General features: G+C 55.0%; 1 protein-coding gene across 8 annotated transcripts in view; it reads left to right on the forward strand.

Annotated features, from left to right (window-relative positions):
- Positions 1 to 19,558, forward strand: part of COQ8A (coenzyme Q8A) — a 45,878-nt gene that overhangs the window by 3,726 nt on the left and 22,594 nt on the right. For 3 of the 8 annotated variants that reach the window (XM_021064418.2, XM_084979293.1, XM_021064416.2), the window contains one exon: positions 18,332 to 18,518. The exons of 2 other annotated variants lie outside the window; for them this stretch is intronic. In XM_021064418.2, the coding sequence (XP_020920077.2) occupies positions 18,342 to 18,518 (177 nt within the window). In that variant the 5' untranslated portion in view covers positions 18,332 to 18,341. Of the gene's footprint in view, positions 1 to 1,077; positions 1,203 to 12,439; positions 12,536 to 16,555; positions 16,718 to 17,043; positions 18,519 to 19,558 lie in introns of those variants that run through there. 3 more of the 8 variants (XM_084979291.1, XM_021064419.2, XM_084979290.1) reach the window with 3 other exon arrangements.

The raw sequence follows: 19,558 nt of genomic DNA on the forward strand, positions 1-19,558 counted from the left end.
AGTGGCACATGAAAGTTCCGGGTCAGGGACTGAACCTGAGCCATGGCAGTGACATTGCCGAATCATTCACCACTGAGCTACCAGGGACCTCTCCAAAAATCTCTCTTCACTCTTCATACTTGGGTTTGACGTGTTTTGCGTCTGCTCCTGTAGAGGAGGGTTCATGAGAAAGCTGAGTTGTTTCTCACTCAGTTTGCCATCTCTGGGTGTTGTAGAATCTGCTGCCTTGAAGAAGGGCTGAGTTCTTTTCTCCAGAGCCCTCCACATGCTTTTTAAAATAGCCCCCATATCCGTCTGGGTTGGGGGAGAGGGGCTGCAGTTGGCCCAAACCCGGGAAGTCCCTCTAAGGGTTGGTGCCCCTCCACACATCCTGCCCTGAAGCAAAGCCCGCTGTGGAACAGTGGCAGGGGGTCTGGTTATTTACTCCTCGTGGAACACGTATCAGTTGATTGTCTGCCTTGAGCGTGGCATTGGGAATCAAAAAGCACGCAGGACTTGGGTCCCTGACCTCAGGGAATTGGAGTGCGGCGTGTGCAGATACCGCCTAACACCCTCTGTGTGGTTTGGACTAGGGGCCCTGGGTCAGACCACTTGCAGCTGGTGGAGATGGCGAGGGCTCTTGGAGGAGAAGCCGTGATAGCTGGGCCTCTGACGATGGGCAGGGTGTCAGCAGGAAGCAGCAGCAGTTTGGGGAGTGGTGGTGAGGGGCCAGGGCTTCCCAGACCAACTATGGTGAAAGCCAGGTTTTTGTTTTGTTTTCCCACTTGTTGCAGACCAGTGCTTTGGCAAAACACAGTAAAAATGTCATGGTGAGAGTTCCCGTTGTGGCTCATTGGTAATGAACCCGACTAGTATCCATGAGGGTGTGGGTTCAATCCCTGGCCTTGCTCAGGGGGTTAAGGATCGGGCGTTGCCATGAGCTGTGGTGTAGGTGCAGACGCAGCTTGGATCCCACGTTGCTGTGGCTGTGGGGTGGGGTGGGCTGGCAGGTGTGGCTCCTCTTCGACCCCTAGCCCAGGAATTTCCATGTGCCACAGGTGCAGCCCTTTAAAAAAACAGCCGTGGCGATGCTAAATTGCTAGGAAGGTTTCTGAACCCTTCCTTCCTTCCGTTAGCTCCTCAAGGATGGCAAGGCCAGTCCGAGAGGGCCAGTCTTTGAGTAGCCTTGGTCCACGCGGTGGGCTCCCTGAGCAGAGGCCTTGGTAGGGGTGAGTGCAGTCTGGCCAGAGGGTAGGGAGTGAGAGGGGAGCAGTGGGAGGCTGGGCTAAGGAGCAGATGGGGCTGAATGCCCGCATTTCCTGTTGAAGCAGCCTGTGTGTGCTTCCCTTAGGGTCGTCGGAGCAGCGTTCCTGCCACTTGTACCTCTGTGGCATTTTATCTCAGCAGCGGGGTCTAGGTGGGGTGATGGGGGGAGGAGGGCTTGGCATAGCGCTCCTGGTAATTTTCAGCTGACAGTTTAGGGTTCAGGCCAGAGAGGGTTCCCTGGGCGCCCACAACTCAGCTGCGGCCTGGAGAGATGGAGGGAGAGGGCTCCCCGCCCTGGCACATGCAGTTGCTGTGTGCACCTGCGGGTGCTGGACGACTGTGTAGGACCTGAGCGGGTACGAGCCTCTGGTAGCAGCCCCTGTGGTGCAGCGCTGCTCAGTCTGTTGGACAGGGGCTGGGAAAGTGGCTCCTCTGCTGAGAGGTCTGGGAGCTGGGCCTGAAGGATAAACAGGTTTCCGTGGGAGAAAAGGGATCCAAAGCTGGGACCTGACAAAGGCCGAGGTGGGCACTGCTGCAGGGAGGGGAGGGGGCTTGGGTGGGCAGACCGCACCGAGGCAGTCGGGGTGGGTGGGGGGTGAGCCCAGTGAGGCAGCAGGTGAGAAGCGGGGGCGGCCTGTGGCCCAGCGGGCAGTAGGGGAGGTGGGATGAAGGCCTGGATTCCAGACAGTATAGACCTGTGCACGTAGGGTCTCGAGACCAATGACGGCTTGGCCCCAGGGCTGAGATTTCCACTTGGGGCGGGGGCTGTTTGGCGTGGACGGTGGTGTCACTACTGAAAACAGGGTGCAGGGGCTGGGGAGCTAGGCTGGCGGGAGGACGATGGTGATGTTAGCTTTAGACGGAAAGGGGGCGAGGTGCCTGCTGGACTTTGTTCTTAGCCGTTTTTATGAAGGTATGGTTTGCGTACAGTAGATTCACTCTTTCTGGTGCCCGGTTGTGCAGCTTGGCAAGTGCACGTGGTCCTGTAACCATTACCACAGTCAAGGTCCAGGGCCCGGTCCTCCCCAGCAACACCCCCCCCCCCCCCCGGTCCCTGCACCCCCTCGTCAGCCCTGGGGCCTAGCCGGGAGGGACGTGCTGTGTGTAGAGCTGGGATTTGTCCTGGAACTGGCTCAGTGCTTCAGACGGCCTGCCTGGCCTGAGAACGGGATGCCGTCTTGCAGGAGCTGTCAGCCTGTGGGGAGGCCGAAGCCCAGGGCACAGTGTGGGGTGGGGGGGCTGGGGACCAGGCCTGGGGGCTCCTATGCTGTGCAGTATTCAGGGGGGCTGAGCTGAGCAGGTGAGAATGACTCAGGGAGGGGATTCAGAAGGAAAGGCTGAGGCGGATGCTCTGGGGCTGGGCTCAGGGGCATGGAGCCTCCAGGTGGCCCTCGTGGGTGTTCCCTAGGGGAAAGCTGGGGTCCAGGGGCAGACGGCACGTGCAGAGGAAGGAGAAAAGATAGCAGGTGCCCTCTGTCCTGTCGGGATGACGCTGAAGGAGAAGCAGTGTCAGCGGGAAGATTTTAAATACTTGGTCCGTGAAAGCTGAGAGCGGGTTTGTGGCCTTGAGGGGAAGGTTTTGTGGAAGGAGAGATGGGAGGCAGACCTGGTCAGGGGCAGGGACCTGGGGAGGAGGTGGACAGGGCGCGGAGGGGACAGGCTGGAGCAGGGGTGGGAGGAGGGGAGCCCTGGCCGCGCGGGCAGCACCTCTCCTGTTCTCTGTTTTGGGAAGCAGGAGGTCCGCTACCCTTGAGCGAGGCCTCTGCTTGATGTGACAGGGAGGTGGGCCCGGGCGGCGCTTTAAGCCGAGGGACCCCAGGTGTGTGTGTGTGCACGCGTGCGTGTGTGCCCTTGTGTCTCTGCTTTTCCCAGAGGTGTGTCTCCTGAGACAGAGTCTGTGATTCCCACTTTTCTGCCTCTGAGATGCAGGTCCACTCCTCCCCCGCCTTGCCGTTTCCATAGACGTTCTGGAAAGGCCGGTACCCACGTCCTTTTGAGCATGATTCTTTCTAGACCCTATTAAATCCTCACGTGGGGCACAGCCCTGTGTTGTGTCTCGGTGGCAGCCTTCTACTCTGGGGAGAAAGGGCCATGTCCGAATCTCTGGGGACTGCAGGCCATCTGGGTCAGGCACCTGGTTTTGCACAGGAGGAAATGAGGAAGGGCGGGCCCCAAGGAGAATGGGTGTGCCCAAGGTCACCCGTGGCGGATGTCCAGGTGGGCCTGGAGCCTCCCTCAGCCTGGTCATGCCTTGTGCTGGTCCCGGACCCAGAGGGCCTCATGGCATCGATCCAGCCGTCCGCTGGGTGGGATGGGAGGTCCTGGGACGGTTCACACTCACACTGTGTGTTTAATCAGAGCCCTGGTCTGGCCGGTGTTTGCTTTCCACCTGGCACGCTTCCACCTGTGCTTGGCGCTGGTCATGGCTCAGAGGTGGGTGCAGGTAAGAGGAGGGTGCCCTGTGACCTGCAGGTGGTTACTGTTTGACAGGTGCTGAGCAAACATCTCACATCTCTTTGAAATCAAACAGCAGTTTGTGGTTCTTGCTCCCTGATGTGTTCACAGCCAGCCTTTGGTAGAGCCAAGGGCTGGGCACCACGTGAGGCCGGGGTCGGCCATGCCCTGGCCCAGCCTGCGCCTCTTTCTGCTCTTGGAGGCAGGACTGGGGGCGGGAGAGGTGCTGTGTCCTGGGGAAGCTGTGCCCTGTGTCTTGGTGTCTGTCTGCCTGTGAGCGGGCTCCTAGCTGCCCTGGCTCTGCCCCTGTGAATGTCACTCTCCCCTGTTTCTCCTGCTTCTGCCCCCCAACCCCATTAAACCATGGGTGCTGCCGCTGTGGCTCCACACGGGGCAGGCTTTTAGGGTGCTCATGGACAGCAGAAGTGCTTGAAAGGTACTCAGCATCCCTGGCTGTCTCCTGGACCCTGGGTCCTAGAGGAGGGAGCTGGAGAGGCTGGGAGCCCTGGGTGCCTGCGGGTATCCCAGCGCAGCACCGGGCCTCCGGGGACTAGCGAGGAGCGTGTGTGTGTGTGTGTGTGTGTGTGTGTGTGTGTGTGTGTGGAGGTGGGGGGCGGTGAACCATTCTGTGTGTGTGTGTGTGTGTGTGTGTGTGTGGAGGTGGGGGGCGGTGAACCATTCTGGCCAAAGCATTGATGTCGGGGGAGATGGTGGGAGAAGATTCTGGGAAGATGCCTTGCGGTCCACAGTGAAGGGCCTTAAAGGCTAGGCCTGGGCCCATGGCTTTAGTTCTGCAGGCAGAAGAAAGTGGAGGTCAGCGAGGAGGCAGCCAGCCGCTTTGTCCCCTGCCAGACGTCTTCTCATTTCTCCTCCTGAGTGTCGTTGTTTGTCTAGAGCTGTCCCTTGCAGGGTTAACTCACTGGTTTAAAAAACTCCTGGAGTTCTGGTTGTGGCTCAGTAGTAACAAACCTGACTAGTATCCATGAGGATGCGGGTTCGATTCCTGGCCTCACTCAGTGGGTTAAGGATCTGACGCTGGCGTGAGCTGTGGTGTAGGTCACAGATAGGTGGGATCCTGTGTGGCTCTGGCTGGCAGCTGCAGCTCTGATTGGACCCCTAGCCTGGGAACCTCCATATGCCGCGGGTGCTCCCCTAAAAAGTAAAAAACAAAACAAAACAACCTCAAACAGAAAAGCAAAAAACCAAACCAAAAAACCCAACTCTTGGGGTTTTGCATACACTACTAGTGCTGAAGTTGTTGCACGTGACCTCTACACCAGTGCCACACACCCGTGTCCACGCCTGGCCTGTGTGGCTTTTGGGGGCTGCTAACAAAGGTTGATTCTGGGAGTCAGTGTGGCAGGACTGAGGGCCCAGAGGGGCTCTGTGTGGGGCCCCTGTCTCTCTCTCTCCCACCACGTCTGAGGCAGAACCAGCAGGCGGGCTCGCTGGTGCCTGGAGCGGGACGCTCTCAGCCTGGTGGCCCGGAAGCGTTCCGGAAAGAGAGTTTAGCCAAGTGGCCTTTGAGAGCCCAGCCAGCTCTCAGATTTTTATGACTCATGATTTTCTGCAGCCAGGTGGACACACTTCTCAGAGCGTGAACCTTGCTGTGTTTCCAGGAGAGTGCCTGTTGGTTTTCAGAAAAGTTCCGGACCGGGGGCAGGTTTCTTATCTGCCGTCTCACTTCCCAGGCAGCAGGAGGAAGGGCCTGGAGCCTGGACGCAGGCAGGCATGTCAGGCCAGCCCCTGACAGCACCAGGGCTTGAGCAGATGAGCCCCTCTGTGGAGCTTGGCCTCCTCAGCGAACGGGGCTGTTGTAGGATGAAGAGTAGTGTAAGGTGACATGCACTGGACGGAAATAATGAATGACAGCTCTTGTAGTTCTTCATACTATTGCACTGAAATATTTAATCTGAAGTGAAAGTGTTTGAAAGATGAGGACTATAAAAGCTGATGTATGCCAGGCACTGTGCGGTCCCTGGCAGGGGCTGTGAGCGCTCAGCAATGGTTTCCGTGTTGAACCGAGCCTGGGAAAGAGGCTGGTGCATGAGCAGGACGTGTTTATGCTGACAGCAGGCACGACTCTGCAGTCAGGAACAAGAATGCATCTTGAGCTGCCCGTGGGATGGGCCAGCCCCTAGCTCAGTGCCTGGCACTTGGTTGGCACTCAGTACGGTTTGTGGGGTGACCAGACCAAGTTGATTTAGACGAACTCTCTGGAAATTATCCTAGACTACTGCCCTTCTTCCCAACCCAATGATTTACCTTTTAAAAAATAGCCACTGGGAGAAAAAAAGGAGTTCCTGTTGTAGCTCAACGGGTTAAGAATCCGTCCAGTATCCATGAGGATGAGGGTTCGATCCCAGGCCTCCTTCAGTGGGTTAATGATCAGGCATTGCCACAGGCTTCGGTGTAGGTTGCAGATGCGGCTCTGATATCATGTTGGCTGTCGCGTAGGCTGGTGGCTACGGCTCCAATTCGACCCCTAGCATGGTAGCTTCCATGTGATGCAGGTGTGGCTCTAAAAAGAAAAAGAAAAAAAAAAAAAAGCTGCTGGAAGTTCTCACTGTGGTGCAGTGGGTTAAGAATCCAACCGCAGCAGCGCAAGTCACTGTGGAGGTGCATGTTCCATACCCATCCTGGCACCATGGTTAAAGGATCCAGCGTTGCTGCAGCTGTAGCCATTAGAAAAAACAAAAAACAACCCAAAAAACACCCCCCTTGCATTAGTTTCCCATTGCTGCTAAAACAAATTATCACAAACCCAGTGGCCTAAAACTCCACAGATTTGTTATCTTACAGTGCTGGAGGTCAGAGGTCTGAAATGGAACTCACCTGGCTAAAATCAGGGGGTCCGCAGCTGATTCTCTCTGGAGGCTCAAGGCAGAGCCCCCGTCCCTGGCCTTTTCCAGCCTCTGCGTCTCTCACTCGCCTTCTGACCTCGATCCTCCTCCTCCCTCTCATAGGGACCCTTGATGACCTTGGGCCCAGGTGGCTAATCTCCCATCTCAAGATACTGAATCTAATCACATCTGCAGAGTCCCTTTTGTCACATAAGGTGACATATCCACAGGTCCTGAGGATCAGCATGTGAAGGTCTCAGGGAGGCCATCATTCAGCCCACCACAGCCACCCACAGTATTTTGGCCAAATTTAAACAACGCTTTAATTATCTGATTTTACTGTAAGAGAAACTCCTTAGCTGCAGCGTGAGGTCTCCACGGGGGTCCCTCCCTTCGTGGGTGACAGTGCGGATAACACTTGTGTTCGTGTGGGGATGGGTGGGAGAGTGTCAGAGGCGTGTGAGATGTGAGCCTCCCTGCAAGGCTCTTACAGTGTGGCCCAAGAGAAGAGACTCTGCGTGCCAGAGATAACCTGCAAAGCAGCAGACTCTGACCAGCTGATGGGAAGACTCAAATTCATAAGAGCTGAGACTAAGTTAGGGCGCGTTGAGAAATATGTCCTTGAGGGGATTCCCCTTGTGGCTCAGCAGTAACGAGCCCCACTAGTGTCTGTGAGAACGCAGGTTCCATCCCTGGCCTTGCTCAGTGGGGTAAGGATCTGGCCTTGCCATGAGCTGTGGTGTAGGTTGCAGACGAGGCTCAGATGTGTGGCTGTGGTGTAGGGTGGCGGCTGTTGCTCTGATTCGACCCCTAGCCTGGGAACGTCCGTATGCTGTGGGTGCGCCCTTAAAAAAAAATAAAAGGGAAAAAAAAATTATGTTGGCCAATGGTTCTGAGCACCTACTGTGTGCCAAGGGCTTGGGATCCTAGGTACTGTTGTATGGATTATCTGACCCACTCCGAACAGATGAGATGAAACGGAGGGGCAAAAATGAACTTAAGTGGCCTGACCTAGATTGGCAGCAGAGGCAGGAGTTGAACCCAGCTTCAGAGCATCTTGACTGCGTCATCAGTATCACTTCCTGAACCAAATCTTTTTAAATGTTTTTTTCTTTCTTTCTAGGGCTGCGTCCACGGCATATGGAGGTTCCCAGGCTAGGGGTTGAATCGGAGCTACAGCTGCTGGCCTACACCACAGCCACAGCAACGCCAGATCCGAGCCACATCTGTGACCTACGCCACAGCTCATGGAAACACTGGATCCTTAACCCACTGAACAAGGCCAGGGATCAAACTCACATCCTCACGGATACTAGTCAGCTTGTTAACCTGCTGAGCCACAGTGGGAACTCCCTTTTTTTAATGTTTTAAGCAGAAAACTGGTGGGTTTTTAGTCAGAAAATGAAATTACCGTCAGGACTCCCTGCTTGGCAGGTTGGTATTTATTGTCAGTGACGTTGGCTCCCAGTGGGAAGAAAGGCCACCTGGGAGGGACCCCCGTGCCACCTGCCTGCGCTTTGGAGCCCTGGGCCCGTGCAGTTCGTTCACAGCATTGGGTTTCTCTCTGGATCATTATTAGAAGCTGGAACTTCTCTTTCTGCTGCTTTTTAATCTCCGCCTCCTGCCCCCGGCCTGGTGCCCACTTGGGGGCAACATTCTAGGGACTCCTAGGGCTGTCTTCATCTTCCCGCGGGTGGAGAATTTAGTCTAGGACATTGCAACACGTGCCTGCGCTTATTTTCTCCTTTTACTTGTTAAATGATTGGCTTCTGAGCCACGATAGATTCAAGTCCTAGCTCTACTTCTTGTTAGCTGTGTGACTTTGGACAGGTCGCTTCCCCTTTCTGTGCCTTGGTTCCTTCCTCGGTGAAGTGGGCATACTAATACGCTCACCTTATGAAAATGAGTGCGGTAATACACAGAGCACGCCTAGCACACCGGCTGGCCTACAACAAACTCTTAGTAAGTACTAGCAGCTGTAGTTATCATCGCATTGTGCCGGCATTCTGCTTCTCACCAAGCAAAAACTGGGGAGCTGCTGAAATGCAGCAGAGGAGAAGCTCAGAGTGCCTGCCGCTCCTGCTTGTGTGTGTGTGTGTGTGTGTGTGTGTGTGTTAGCCTAAGAGCATATACTTTTAAAACAGTTCCAAGAAAAATCCCAATAGTCTGAAAACAGCTTTTGAGGGGCCATGAAGTCCTCAGCCTCAGAGACAATTTGAGGTCCAGAAACGAATTCCTGTGCAGCCTGATCCAGGGCAGAAGCCCCCTACCCCCGGGGCCTCCGCAGTGGGGGCTCGATGTAAGGCTGGGGGCGGGGATCGCAGCCCCCTGAATCTCCTCTCCAGTCAGCACCCACTCCCCCTCACCCCCAGCGTACGGCAGGAGGCCTCCTGTTAGGGACATGGCCAAAGTGCAGGAATGCAGGACTGGTTCGATGGTGGATGGATTTCTATCTGCTCAAGCTCGAGCAGTGGCCTGGCAGTGCATGTGTCAGTGTGGGGCAGGGTGCAGGGATGCAGGTGGCAGTGAACTTTGGGAAATGGCAGTGGGGGCAGAAGAGGTATACAGGAGGCTGGCAGCTGACACCCTACCCCTGCTCCAGGCCTGACCTTTTCAGGAGCAACCCCCAGGCCGCCCTGTTCCAGGTGGTCCAGTAAAAGGAACATAGAGCCCCTCCCTTTGTCCAGCTCCAGTCTGGGGGCTGTGGGTGATGGGGGTCTTTGGGGGTCCACAGCAGAGCTGTCATGGGGGGCTCTTGCCCCAACACCGGCCTTAGTGCTTGTTGGGCTACTCTGATATCTAGTGATCTTTCCAGATTTCTGGGGACAGTTGAAGTTACATTTTACCCTGTTGCCTGGAATAGAGGTCAACACACTTTCCTTAAAGAGCCAGATAGGAAATATTCTGGGCTTGGTGGGCCATGGTTCTTCCTGGCAACTCCTCAACTGTGCTGTTACTGCTTAAAACCAAACCAGAAAACCCCAAACAGCCATAGACCATGCATATGTAAATGAACAAGCTGTTGACAATACCTAAGTGAATGCATGTGGCTGTGTTCCAGTCAGTGTTTATTTACAAAAGCAGGCAGCAGGGCTGTGTGTGGCCTCCCAGTCATGGTTTGCTGAAGGGCGCCAGTCATATTACACGTCTTAACTTTGGGTTCAGAAAAATGTGACTGCTGCACTTGCTGCGTTATTCTGGACCCCGTTTTTGGAGGAGAGTATCCGTTAATTATTTCTGTCCTTCAACACCCGGTGTCGGGTCTGCCTGTGCCACCTTCTGAGAGGGGCAGTTGAGCCTCTTTCCCAAAAGTGGGATGGCCGTGTTCCATCTTCCTGGTGGCCTTTTAGGGGCAGTTGTCTTCTGATGAAGGACAGTGGCTAAACATGGGTGTGAAGAGGCAGTATTTATAGCATCCTGATCTGCCCTTCGCCTCTGGGACAGACACTTCAGGGACGTGGGATCGTTTCTTTAAATGACACCCTTGTGTGCTTGCTTTTGTTTAACAACAGATACTCAAGGTTATGTTTATGTGATTTATTTTCTATGATAAAAGTAGTGCATGTTCTTGGTAGAAAATGTTAGGAAATAAAGAAAAGACTGTAAAAAGAGTCTTGTCACCCAGAGAACTGCTGTTCGTGTTTTGCAGGCTCTCATCCATCGCCTGCCTTCTTCCCCCCCAACCCCCAAATGAAGGACAATTCTATGTTGTAACCTGCCTTTTTCCTACATGGGAATAAATGATCAATTTCTTATTGTCCGCAAATACCTGTCACAGTGTCGTTTTAAGTGGCTGCATGGCATTCCATCTTATGCATGGACCACGATTTATGTAGCCGGTCTTAAACCACGTTGGGGTTTACATTCTTGCAGCTGAATTATCATCACACATGCACCGTTAAGGAGATGCATTTGACGGATTTGGGCTGGCTGCTTGCATAACTGTCAGGCGGAGAGAAGAGGAAAGGGGTCTTTGTGGTAGATGTGCAGGTTGGGGCCATTCTGGAGGTGACTCGCAGCTGTGGGGAAAGAATGACCCAGTGGCCTGTCGCTCGCTGGTAGTGGGTGCTTGACTCACCTTCCTGACGGACAGGAGGGGAGGGGTGGGGATGGGGGAGGGGGCAGGGGATGAAGGCTCTTTTTCTCTATCTCTTCCTCTGGGTTCTTCATGTGTTTTTATTTATTTATTTTAGGGCCGCACCCTCGACATATGGAGGTTCCTAGGCTTGGGGTCAAATCAGAGCTACAGCTGTTGGTCTACATCACAGCCACAGCAACATGGGATCAGAGCCACATCTTCGACCTACACCACAGCTCAGCAAGGCCGGATGCTTAACCCACTGATTGAGGCCAGGGGTCAAACCCGCAACCTCATGGATACTAGTTGGGTTCGTTACTGCTGAGCCACCATGGGAACTCCCTCTTCTTCATGTTTGCCTTTGAACATTGATAGCGTATTAGGATAGTTCTGAACTTGCTGACAGACCCCGAGGCTGGAGCTCACTAGGTAGACACCCGGAGTGCCTGAGATTTTTTTTTTTAATTTTTGCTTTTTAGGGCCACACCCGTGGCATATGGAGGTTCCCAGGCTAGGGGTCGAATCAGAGCTACAGCTGCCAGCCTACACCACAGCCACAGCAACTCTGAGCCGTGTCTGCGACCTGTACCACAGCTCATGGCAATATCGGATCCTTAACCCCCTGAGCAAGGCCAGGGATCAAACCTACAACCTCATGGTTCCTAGTCGGATTCGTTTCTGCTGCGCCACAACAGGAGCTCTGCACCTGAGATTTTTGAGTGATGGCCCCTAGGGTGTGATTTTTAAAGGCTGAGGCGAAGGGCATGTCTACAGAAATCCATGGATTTGAGGGTCAGAAGTTTAAGTCTTTGTCGAATGCGTACACTCCGCTGAGTCCTTGGAGGTAGCAGTTGACGGGTGTTTCCTTTTTCTAAGAGGAAATGGAAAAAAAAAATTCAGGCATGTAAAGGAACTTTCCAGTGCCCGACGGAGGGAGGCTGGGCTGTTCGTGCCCGAAGTGGAAAGGGGGGTCTTGGCTCGGAGAGGTCAGAGGCTGCCAGAGGTCACCAAACAGCCCTTTCCGAGGCGTACTGCAGGGACGGTCTGCAGAGTCCCTTGGTGGCCGGCTCCGTGGGTCATTGTCCTCAGACCTGTGTCATCTTTGATGTCCTTTTGCAGTTTCTTGAAGGACTCATGGGAAAGGAAGGGGCAGGCCGAAGGTTTCCTGTCAGGGCAAAGCCAGGCTTTGGGGGGAGGCAGCGGGGAGAGACTTTGAGGTAAGGATCTCGGTTGGAACCTCCTGCCTGGCCTTGGGCCTAGGCCACCTCTGTTCCCTTTCCCCCCTCTTTTTCCAGAACAGGGTTCTTAGAGTAAGTTTCCCGGATCGGCAGCAGCACCAGCAGGTGGCAGCTGGTTAGAAATACAGGCTCCATCTCAGACTCAAAGAATCAGAAACGCAAGTGGCAGAGCCCAGCGATCTGTGTTTTTGCGAGCCTTCTGGGTGGTTCTGATGCCCATCAACGTGTGAGACCCTCCCCTCAGACCAGGAGCCTAAGAGGCCTTCGATTGCACGTGTGGATGATGAGCTGCAGGCAGGGGTGCACCAGGTCTGGGCACAGCAGGCCTTCGTAAACCTCGGGGGCCCCAGCTGCGTCCGTTGCTTTCTGCTCTGGGTCAGGCGCGGCACGAGGGGCTGGAGGTACAGAGAGGGGACAACAGATGTGTCCCCTCTGGCTGACAGCCCGGTGTGGGGGAAAACAGCAGCACAGGCAATGTACAGCATGGTCACTGCTCCCTTGGGGGAAGAACAGGGTGCCCTGGGGGCTGTGGGTGGGCTTTAGGGAGGGGACTTGAAGTGCTGTCGGAGCTGAGGTCTGACGAGCAGGAAGGACGTGCGTTCCTGCACAAGGCCAGGGGCAGAGAGGCCAGTTCAGGGCTGTTGCCCAGCCAGGAGCACCCCGCTGGACGAGGGGAGGTGTGTGTCGTGGGGGTTGGAGAGAAGTGGGAGCTGGTCGCAGTCTTGGGGACAGGAGCCGGGGCGGGGGGGGGGGGGGCGAGGTCAGTTCTGACCGTGCTGAGCTCGATGCCTGTGGGGCGAGGTACGCGGCAGACGCGGGATGAAGCCTGCTCGGGGGAAGGCGTTTTGGTGCCCTTGACACCCACTCCCCAAGACGAAGGGCCTGCTGTGCATTTGCTTACGCCAGTCATCTCGTGGCTCTGGGGGCAGCTCAGGATGGCAAGAGATCAGAGGAGGGCGTGCTGGCATTTGGAGATACAGGCTCTAGGGCTTTGCTTGGATGGGAGCTGGTCTGCCTTGCCGAGCGCTTTCTACTTACAAAGAGAACTGAGTAGTGGCTTAGTAAATTCACACCCTGGCCCTGGCTGTTGTCACCTGGTGAGAGGAGACAAGTGACAGAGGGTGAGTTCTGGCTGTGGGGGTGGGGAACTTGCAGTGCATATGGGAACTGTCCCTCCATCAAATCCCCCTGTGCGGGTCCTGATGGAAAAGTGTACATCTATCAGGATGGCCTCGTACAGCTTTAAAAAGGACACACTCACCTTCCTGTTAATTTATCTTATTGTCTCTGGTCAGGTGGGCATCACTTTGTGGGTTTTTGGTTTATTTTAGTTTTGGAGACCAGATTTGAAGGTCCCCACACCCCAGATAATTTCCGGCTAATGGAATCTCTGAGTCTGTTTTTCAGCATGAATGACATGGCATCTCTGAAGGCTCTTTGCGAAGGTCAGAGAGTGAGAGTTCAGCAGGAAGTTTCCTCTCGAGCACAACTCCCAGGTCAGGGGACACTGGCTGTGCTTTTTCTCGGTCTCTCTCTGGGGAGTGATGAGCTGCCTTTATTCCAGTTCTTTCTCTCTCTAGACAACATCTTTATTTCCTTCCTTCATAACAAGGTAGTATGTTAGGAGCAGAAAAGGGGCCTGGTAAGCCACCCTGAGCCCCTCCTACTGGGCAGGGGTGAAGAGCTGAGTAACACCCTTAGGGTTGGTGGTGGAGGCGGCAGCGGCCAAGCCGTCCAGGCTCCCAGGCTTTGCTGATGCTCAGCTGCCTCCTCTGTGCCTGATCCTCGCGTGTCAGCCTCAGCTGGCCCCTGGCCGTCTCCCTGGCGTCTGTGCCCTTTATAGATGTGCCTGCGTGCCACTGCAGCTGTGAGCACCCTGGGGCCAAGGGCAGGTTCATCCCAGGACCTGCACAAACTAGCTCAGGGCACTGAGAGGAGACCGTAGAGTGACCGGATGACTTCTTATTTGGGGGCTGGTACCTAGTGGGCCCTCCCGACTGTGAATACCTGTCCTCACCCCACGGCTGTAAGCATGATGCTCCATCAGAGCAGGGCCGCTCCGTGGACATGGAGCCTGCACGCTCCTGGGCAAGGCCCTAAAAACCTGTTCAAGGACCAGCAAGGTGAAGCAGGGTGGGCCGAGGGCGCTAATACTTGCAGATGAAGTTGTGCAGAGGATACGATTTTAAACTTGTGATTAAATGTATTTGCGGGGGAAGGAAGGGCTTTTGATTTTATTCTCTTAAGAGCCTGATGAAAATACCTGCTGGTGTAGCTGAGGGCCTGGTGCTGTGCATGCCTGGAGGCGTTTGCACCAACACCGGGAGCTGAGTTCCCAGTCACCTTGGGATTCTGGTGCCTTCCAAGTAGGGTTTGTGAGAGCCCGTTTTTGTAAACCAGAAGGTGAAGAAAGTGTTGGAAAGGCATTTTCTCTGGCAGTTGTTCCCCTTGAGGATAGACACTCCTTTGCAAAAAAATAGCTGGTGCCCTATTCTCATTGGGGCTCAGTGGGTTAGGAACCCAACCAGTATCCATGAAGATTTGGGTTCGATCCCTGGCCTCCTCACTCAGTGGGTTAAGGATCTGGCGTTGCCGTGAGCTGTGGTGTAGGTCACAGACGAGGCTTGGATCCTGCAGTTGCTCTAAAAAGCTGCTGGTTTTTTTTTGTTGTTTGTTTGTTTGTTTTGGGGTCTTTTTGTCTTTTTCTAGAGCTGCACCTGTGGCATATGGAGGTTCCCAGGCAAGGGGTCGAATTCAGAGCTGCAGCTGCCTACCTACACCACAGCCACAGCAATGAGGAATCAGCCGCGTCTGTGACCTACATCACAGCTCACGGCAACGCCAGATCCTTAACCCACTGAGCAAGGCCAGGGTTCGAACCCAAAACCTCATGGTTCCTAGTCAGATTCCTTAACCAGTGAGCCACGATGGGAACTCCAAGCTGCGGTTTTGAAGCATGCAGCCATGTATGTGTGACTCTGCTCACAGTGACAGCCTGTTTATGAGCAGCATCTGTTGACATGAGAAGAGGAGGTATTGCCCCGTGGTAGCAGGAAGGTAGATTTCCATGATGTCATTTCCACATGGATGGAGCCTGCCTTTCCAGGGACCTGACACTAGTTGTCTTCCTCCCTCACGTGAGACTGGCACCCGTGGAAAGTTCTCTGGTATGAGGATGCAACCATTCAGGCAGGAAGAAAGGCATAATGAGTTACTTTTCAATGTGTACCTTTTTTTTTGTCTTTTTAGGGCCGCACTCTCTGCATATGGAGGTTCCCAGCCTCGGGGTGGAATCACAGCTACAGCTGCCAGCCTACACCACAGCCATAGCAGCATGGTATCCAAGCCATGTCTGTGACCTACACCACAGCAGCGCAGGATCCTTAACCCACTGAGCGAGGCCAGGGATCGAACCCGTGTCCTCATGGATGCTAGTCTGGTTCGTTACTGCTGAGCCACGATGGGAACTCCTTCAATATATACTTTTAAAAGGTGACATTTATTTGCCACTCTGAATGTGGGATATGTGAATTTGAAAAGTTAGGAAAATGCTGGAGGAAGCTGTGATTACTCATGTTTCCCAAATGCAGGAATTTAATAAAACTTTTGGTCAGTTTATCTTTTTCTTCTTTTGAATTAAAAAAAAATCATCACAAAGTAAGTGTCATCCTGGCCCTTCACGGAAATATGTGGGTGCTGACATATTGAGAAATAAAAAGGTCAGGACTGGACTCTGCTGAGTTCCAGACCTGCATCTGCAGTGCGCAGGACCGGCAGTGTTTATTTCAGATTGAACCCGATTGGTGCAGTGGGCTGTTCAAGTTAAGGCAGAGGAAACCCCCCCCAAAGAAAAAATCACTTAGCCACTTTGCTCTAGTGAAACTTTAGTTTGTGGTTATGATAACTTGGATGAGATGTTTAGGCAGAATTAATTTTTGAACATTTTTATTTGCTTTTATTTTTTTGCTTTTTAGGGCTGCAACCTCTGGCATAGGGAGGTTCCCAGGCTAGGGGTCGAATCAGAGCTGCAGCTGCCGGCCTATACCACAGCCACAGCAACGTAGGATACGAGCCGTTTCTGTGACCTACACCACAGCTCACAGCAAGGCTGAATCCTTAACCGACTGAGCAAGGCCAGGGATCGAACCCACATGCTCATGGATACTAGTCTGATTTGTTTCCACTGAGCCACACAGGAACTCCCAGAATTAATTTTAAGCCTAAAAACAAAGACTGAATGAAAGAGGTCTTCGGATGTTCTGTGCAGGATTCGCTGTCAGGCCAGGTGAGGGTTTGGGATCATCGGGGCTTTTGGCCTCTGGGAGACTCCCGCCTTGGTTATCTGGGCTGGATTTAGAGGTGTGCAAGGGGAGGGGGGCCTGTTTCTGGGGCCCCCAGGCAGTAGGGTATGCTAGTTGGGGCTGGGGCCCTGGCCTCTGCCATTGCGTGACTCTGATGTCTCTTTCCTTCTTCCCTCACGAGGAAAGCTTAGCGGTACGTGTCGGGCTGGGGCTGGGGAGCTGCTGCGAGCTGGCACCAGCTGTACCTGAGCTCTGATTACATGAGCTTTTCCTAGTCCTAGGCGTTTGATCTGGGGCTCACACTTGTTTATTGCTCTGGGGTGTGAAAACAGCAGCAGGCGATGAGCAGGGCTCCGCCCACCTCTTTCAAGGGTATGATCACCTTCCAGAAACCTTGGCTTTGATCAGGCTATAGGCGGTGTGTTTGTGGCTGATCAGTGCCCTGTCCCAGTGAGGGTGCCTTGGAGGCGGAGAACCAAGCATTTGGTGTGGTGGACACAAGACAAGGGCGGAGACCAGACCTGGGGCCACCGCTCAGGAACCGCATCATTTTGGCTGGTTAGTTAACCTTGCTGACTTGGTGAAATGTGGGCAGCAATATCCATGTCATCCATAAGGATTCAAAGGAGATGAGGTGGAGGGTTCTTGGAGGGCAGGTTATGGTGGGTCGTCCTGACTTCCAGGCTTCTGTGCATTTGGTGTGTGGGGGTTCCTCTGGCTGTCGCTGCAGCTCTCTCTTTATTTTGTATTTATTTATGTAGCTGCGCCCACGGTATGTGGAAGTTCTGGGGCCAGAGATGCAACCCAAACCCTTAGCCCTGACGATGCTGAATCCTTAACCGCCAGGCCCCCAGGGCACTCTGACAGCTCTCCTTTTAAATCAGAGCAGCTGTACCCTGTGCTCAGGAGCTGAGCGGATCCTTGCGAGACGACTGGGGCTGCTCCCCGAGAAGGGCGGCCAGGAGTGGGAACCCCGGTTCTGGTGGAGATGCTCGTCAGCCAGGCCTTGCGGTTGTGCAGCTGCTAATTAGTGTGCTGAGAACCCCCTCCCTCCTGCTGGCCCAGCCCTGCGTTTGTGCATCTGGCCGTCTTGGCCTCCAGGTGTTTGTTCACACGTCTGGTCCGGGTCTCCTGGTCGTGCCTTCCACACCCACACCCGCTCTGCCCACCGGATCTTATCTCGGAGGCTCCTGGCAGGTCCTTGCCCCCGCTGCAGTGCCCCGTCCCGCTCCGGGGGCTTCTTGGAGTCTCCTTTTGTGTTTGCTCTCCCCGCCACTCCCTGTCTGACTTGCCCCCCAACCTGGAGCCCCAGGTAGGCCAGAGGAGGATGTGGGGACTGCCACGTGCACTCTGCCCTGCATGGCACCCGGTGTGCCCCCGACAGGAAGGAGCCCCTTTTACGCTGTGACCGGTAGAGAGCAGAGAGTGGGTGTGCGCACACGGAGGGGAGACGACTCCCACAGCCGCCCCTTCCTGCAGGTGCTCCTTGCTCCCCGTCTGTCGTGCCATCGTGTTGGTGGCATTTTCAGTGCCAGTTAGGATTTTCCAAAGGCAGTGCCCTGTGGTCTGGACTGCAGCTGGAAAGCACTGGCTCGGGGAATCGTTGAGCCTGAGGGTGGGGAGGGGGCTCTGGTTGTGCTCCCTCGGTGGGTGTCTGTCAGAGGCTTCATTGGGCAGAGCCAGGGTGGCTGGGCTGGATTGGGTGGCCCATGAGGAGTTGGGGCTACCCCCCAACCTTGAATCCCTGGCCCCCGAAGGGAGCTGCTTGGGGAGCAGGTGTTCCCTCCCCAGCCTGTGCATTTGGTCCAGAAGGAGAGCACCGGACTAGGTCCCTGTACCCAGATCAGGTCCTGGTTCTACTGCTTGGTGGCTGAGGGACTCTGGGCAAATCCCTTAACTTGTGCATATGATGGGGAGGCCGTGGGGCCCCAGCAAACAGCTCCGACTCCCCGACGCTTTCCTTCTGCTCAGCACCCTTCAGCGTGGGGAATTGCTCAGTCTGCCTTGAACCCTGGGCTCTTCTCTTTGCACTCTGACACCTGGATCCGAAGCAGGGTGGGGGCAGGTCAGAGGAAAAACCCAACTGCCCCGAGTCTGGGGGAGAGGTGCCCCGTGTGGGCGTGACACCAGGGAGGTGTGGAGCCCTGCCCTGACCTGCCTGCTCTCTTCCAGGCCTGGAAGGATGGCTGCCGTGTTGGGGGACGCCCTCATGCTGGTCAAAGGCCTCGTCAAGCTGACCCAGGCGGCTGTGGAGACCCACCTGCAGCACCTGGGCCTTGGCGGGGAGCTCGTCCTGCTGGCCAGGACCCTGCAGTCCACGGCTGCAGAGCAGATGGGCGTGATCTGGGGGCAGGTGCAGGTGAGGAGGCCCGTTGATGGTGGGAGGGGGTGGGACCTGAGGGCCTGCTGAGACCAAGGCAGTGAAGCAGGGCACAGCCAGGATGGCTGGTCCCCCTGGGGCTATAGAGCCCACTGGCTAGTGTAGCCTTTCGTCCTTGCGGGTATGATGGTGAGGCTGCCGTGGTATGAGCGAGTTTTAGTTGGAGGAATCGTCTCAAGCTGCCCAGGTGACTGGACGAAGCCCAGCCCCCTTAAGTCAGACCAGTGATTCACCCGCACTTAGCCAGTACCTCCGGATGCCGGGTGCGGGGCGTGACAGGCCCACCCTGCCTCTCTGCCTGGCCTGACTTCAGCTCCTGGGCTGTCCTGAAGGTAGGAAGAGAGGCCGTTTCAGTTTTAGAAATTGAAAAAGTCACAAAGAGAAGACTAACAGTCCTTGTGTTCTTATGGAGGCAGCCACAAAATCCCTGCGATGCTTCCTTTGTGGAAGCAAACAAGTCCATTTTTCCCCCCACTTTTTTAGGGCCGCATCTGTGGCATATGGAGGTTCCCAGGCTAGGGGTTGAGTCAGAGCTGTGGCAGCCAGCCTACACCACAGCCACAGCAAGTCAGATCTGAGCCACATTTGTGACCTACACCATAACTCACGGCAGCACGATATCCTTAACCCACTGAGCCAGGCCAGGGATCGAACCTGTGTCTTCATGGATGCTAGTCAAATTCGTTTCCACTGAGCCACAACAGGAACTCCCCAAACAAGTTCTTTATAAGATAGAACACTTTCACCTTGTTCATCTGATCTATGTTAGTTTTTTGGTTGGGCCGATTTTGTAAAGAGGCTGCCCAGTGTGCAGGCGGGCAGGACACCCGTGTCTGGTTGGATGTCACAGCTCAGTGTCCAGCTGTCACTGGGGCCTGAGTGTCAGTGGACCTTCCTCGGGCTTCGACGGCTCTTCTCCCAATGCCAGTTGAGCCCGAGCCAGGCCGGGCCTTGTCTTCCTTCTCCACGTTGCCGCGGTCTCTGGGTGCTGATGTGGGGCTCTGCCCCTCTCCAGGGCA

This window comes from Sus scrofa, chromosome 10, assembly GCF_054392235.1.
Source record: "Sus scrofa isolate SSC_HxYL_T2T_F1_AM1 chromosome 10, Sscrofa_HxYL_maternal_Yorkshire_Landrace_v2.0, whole genome shotgun sequence".
Classification (NCBI taxonomy): domain Eukaryota; kingdom Metazoa; phylum Chordata; class Mammalia; order Artiodactyla; family Suidae; genus Sus; species Sus scrofa.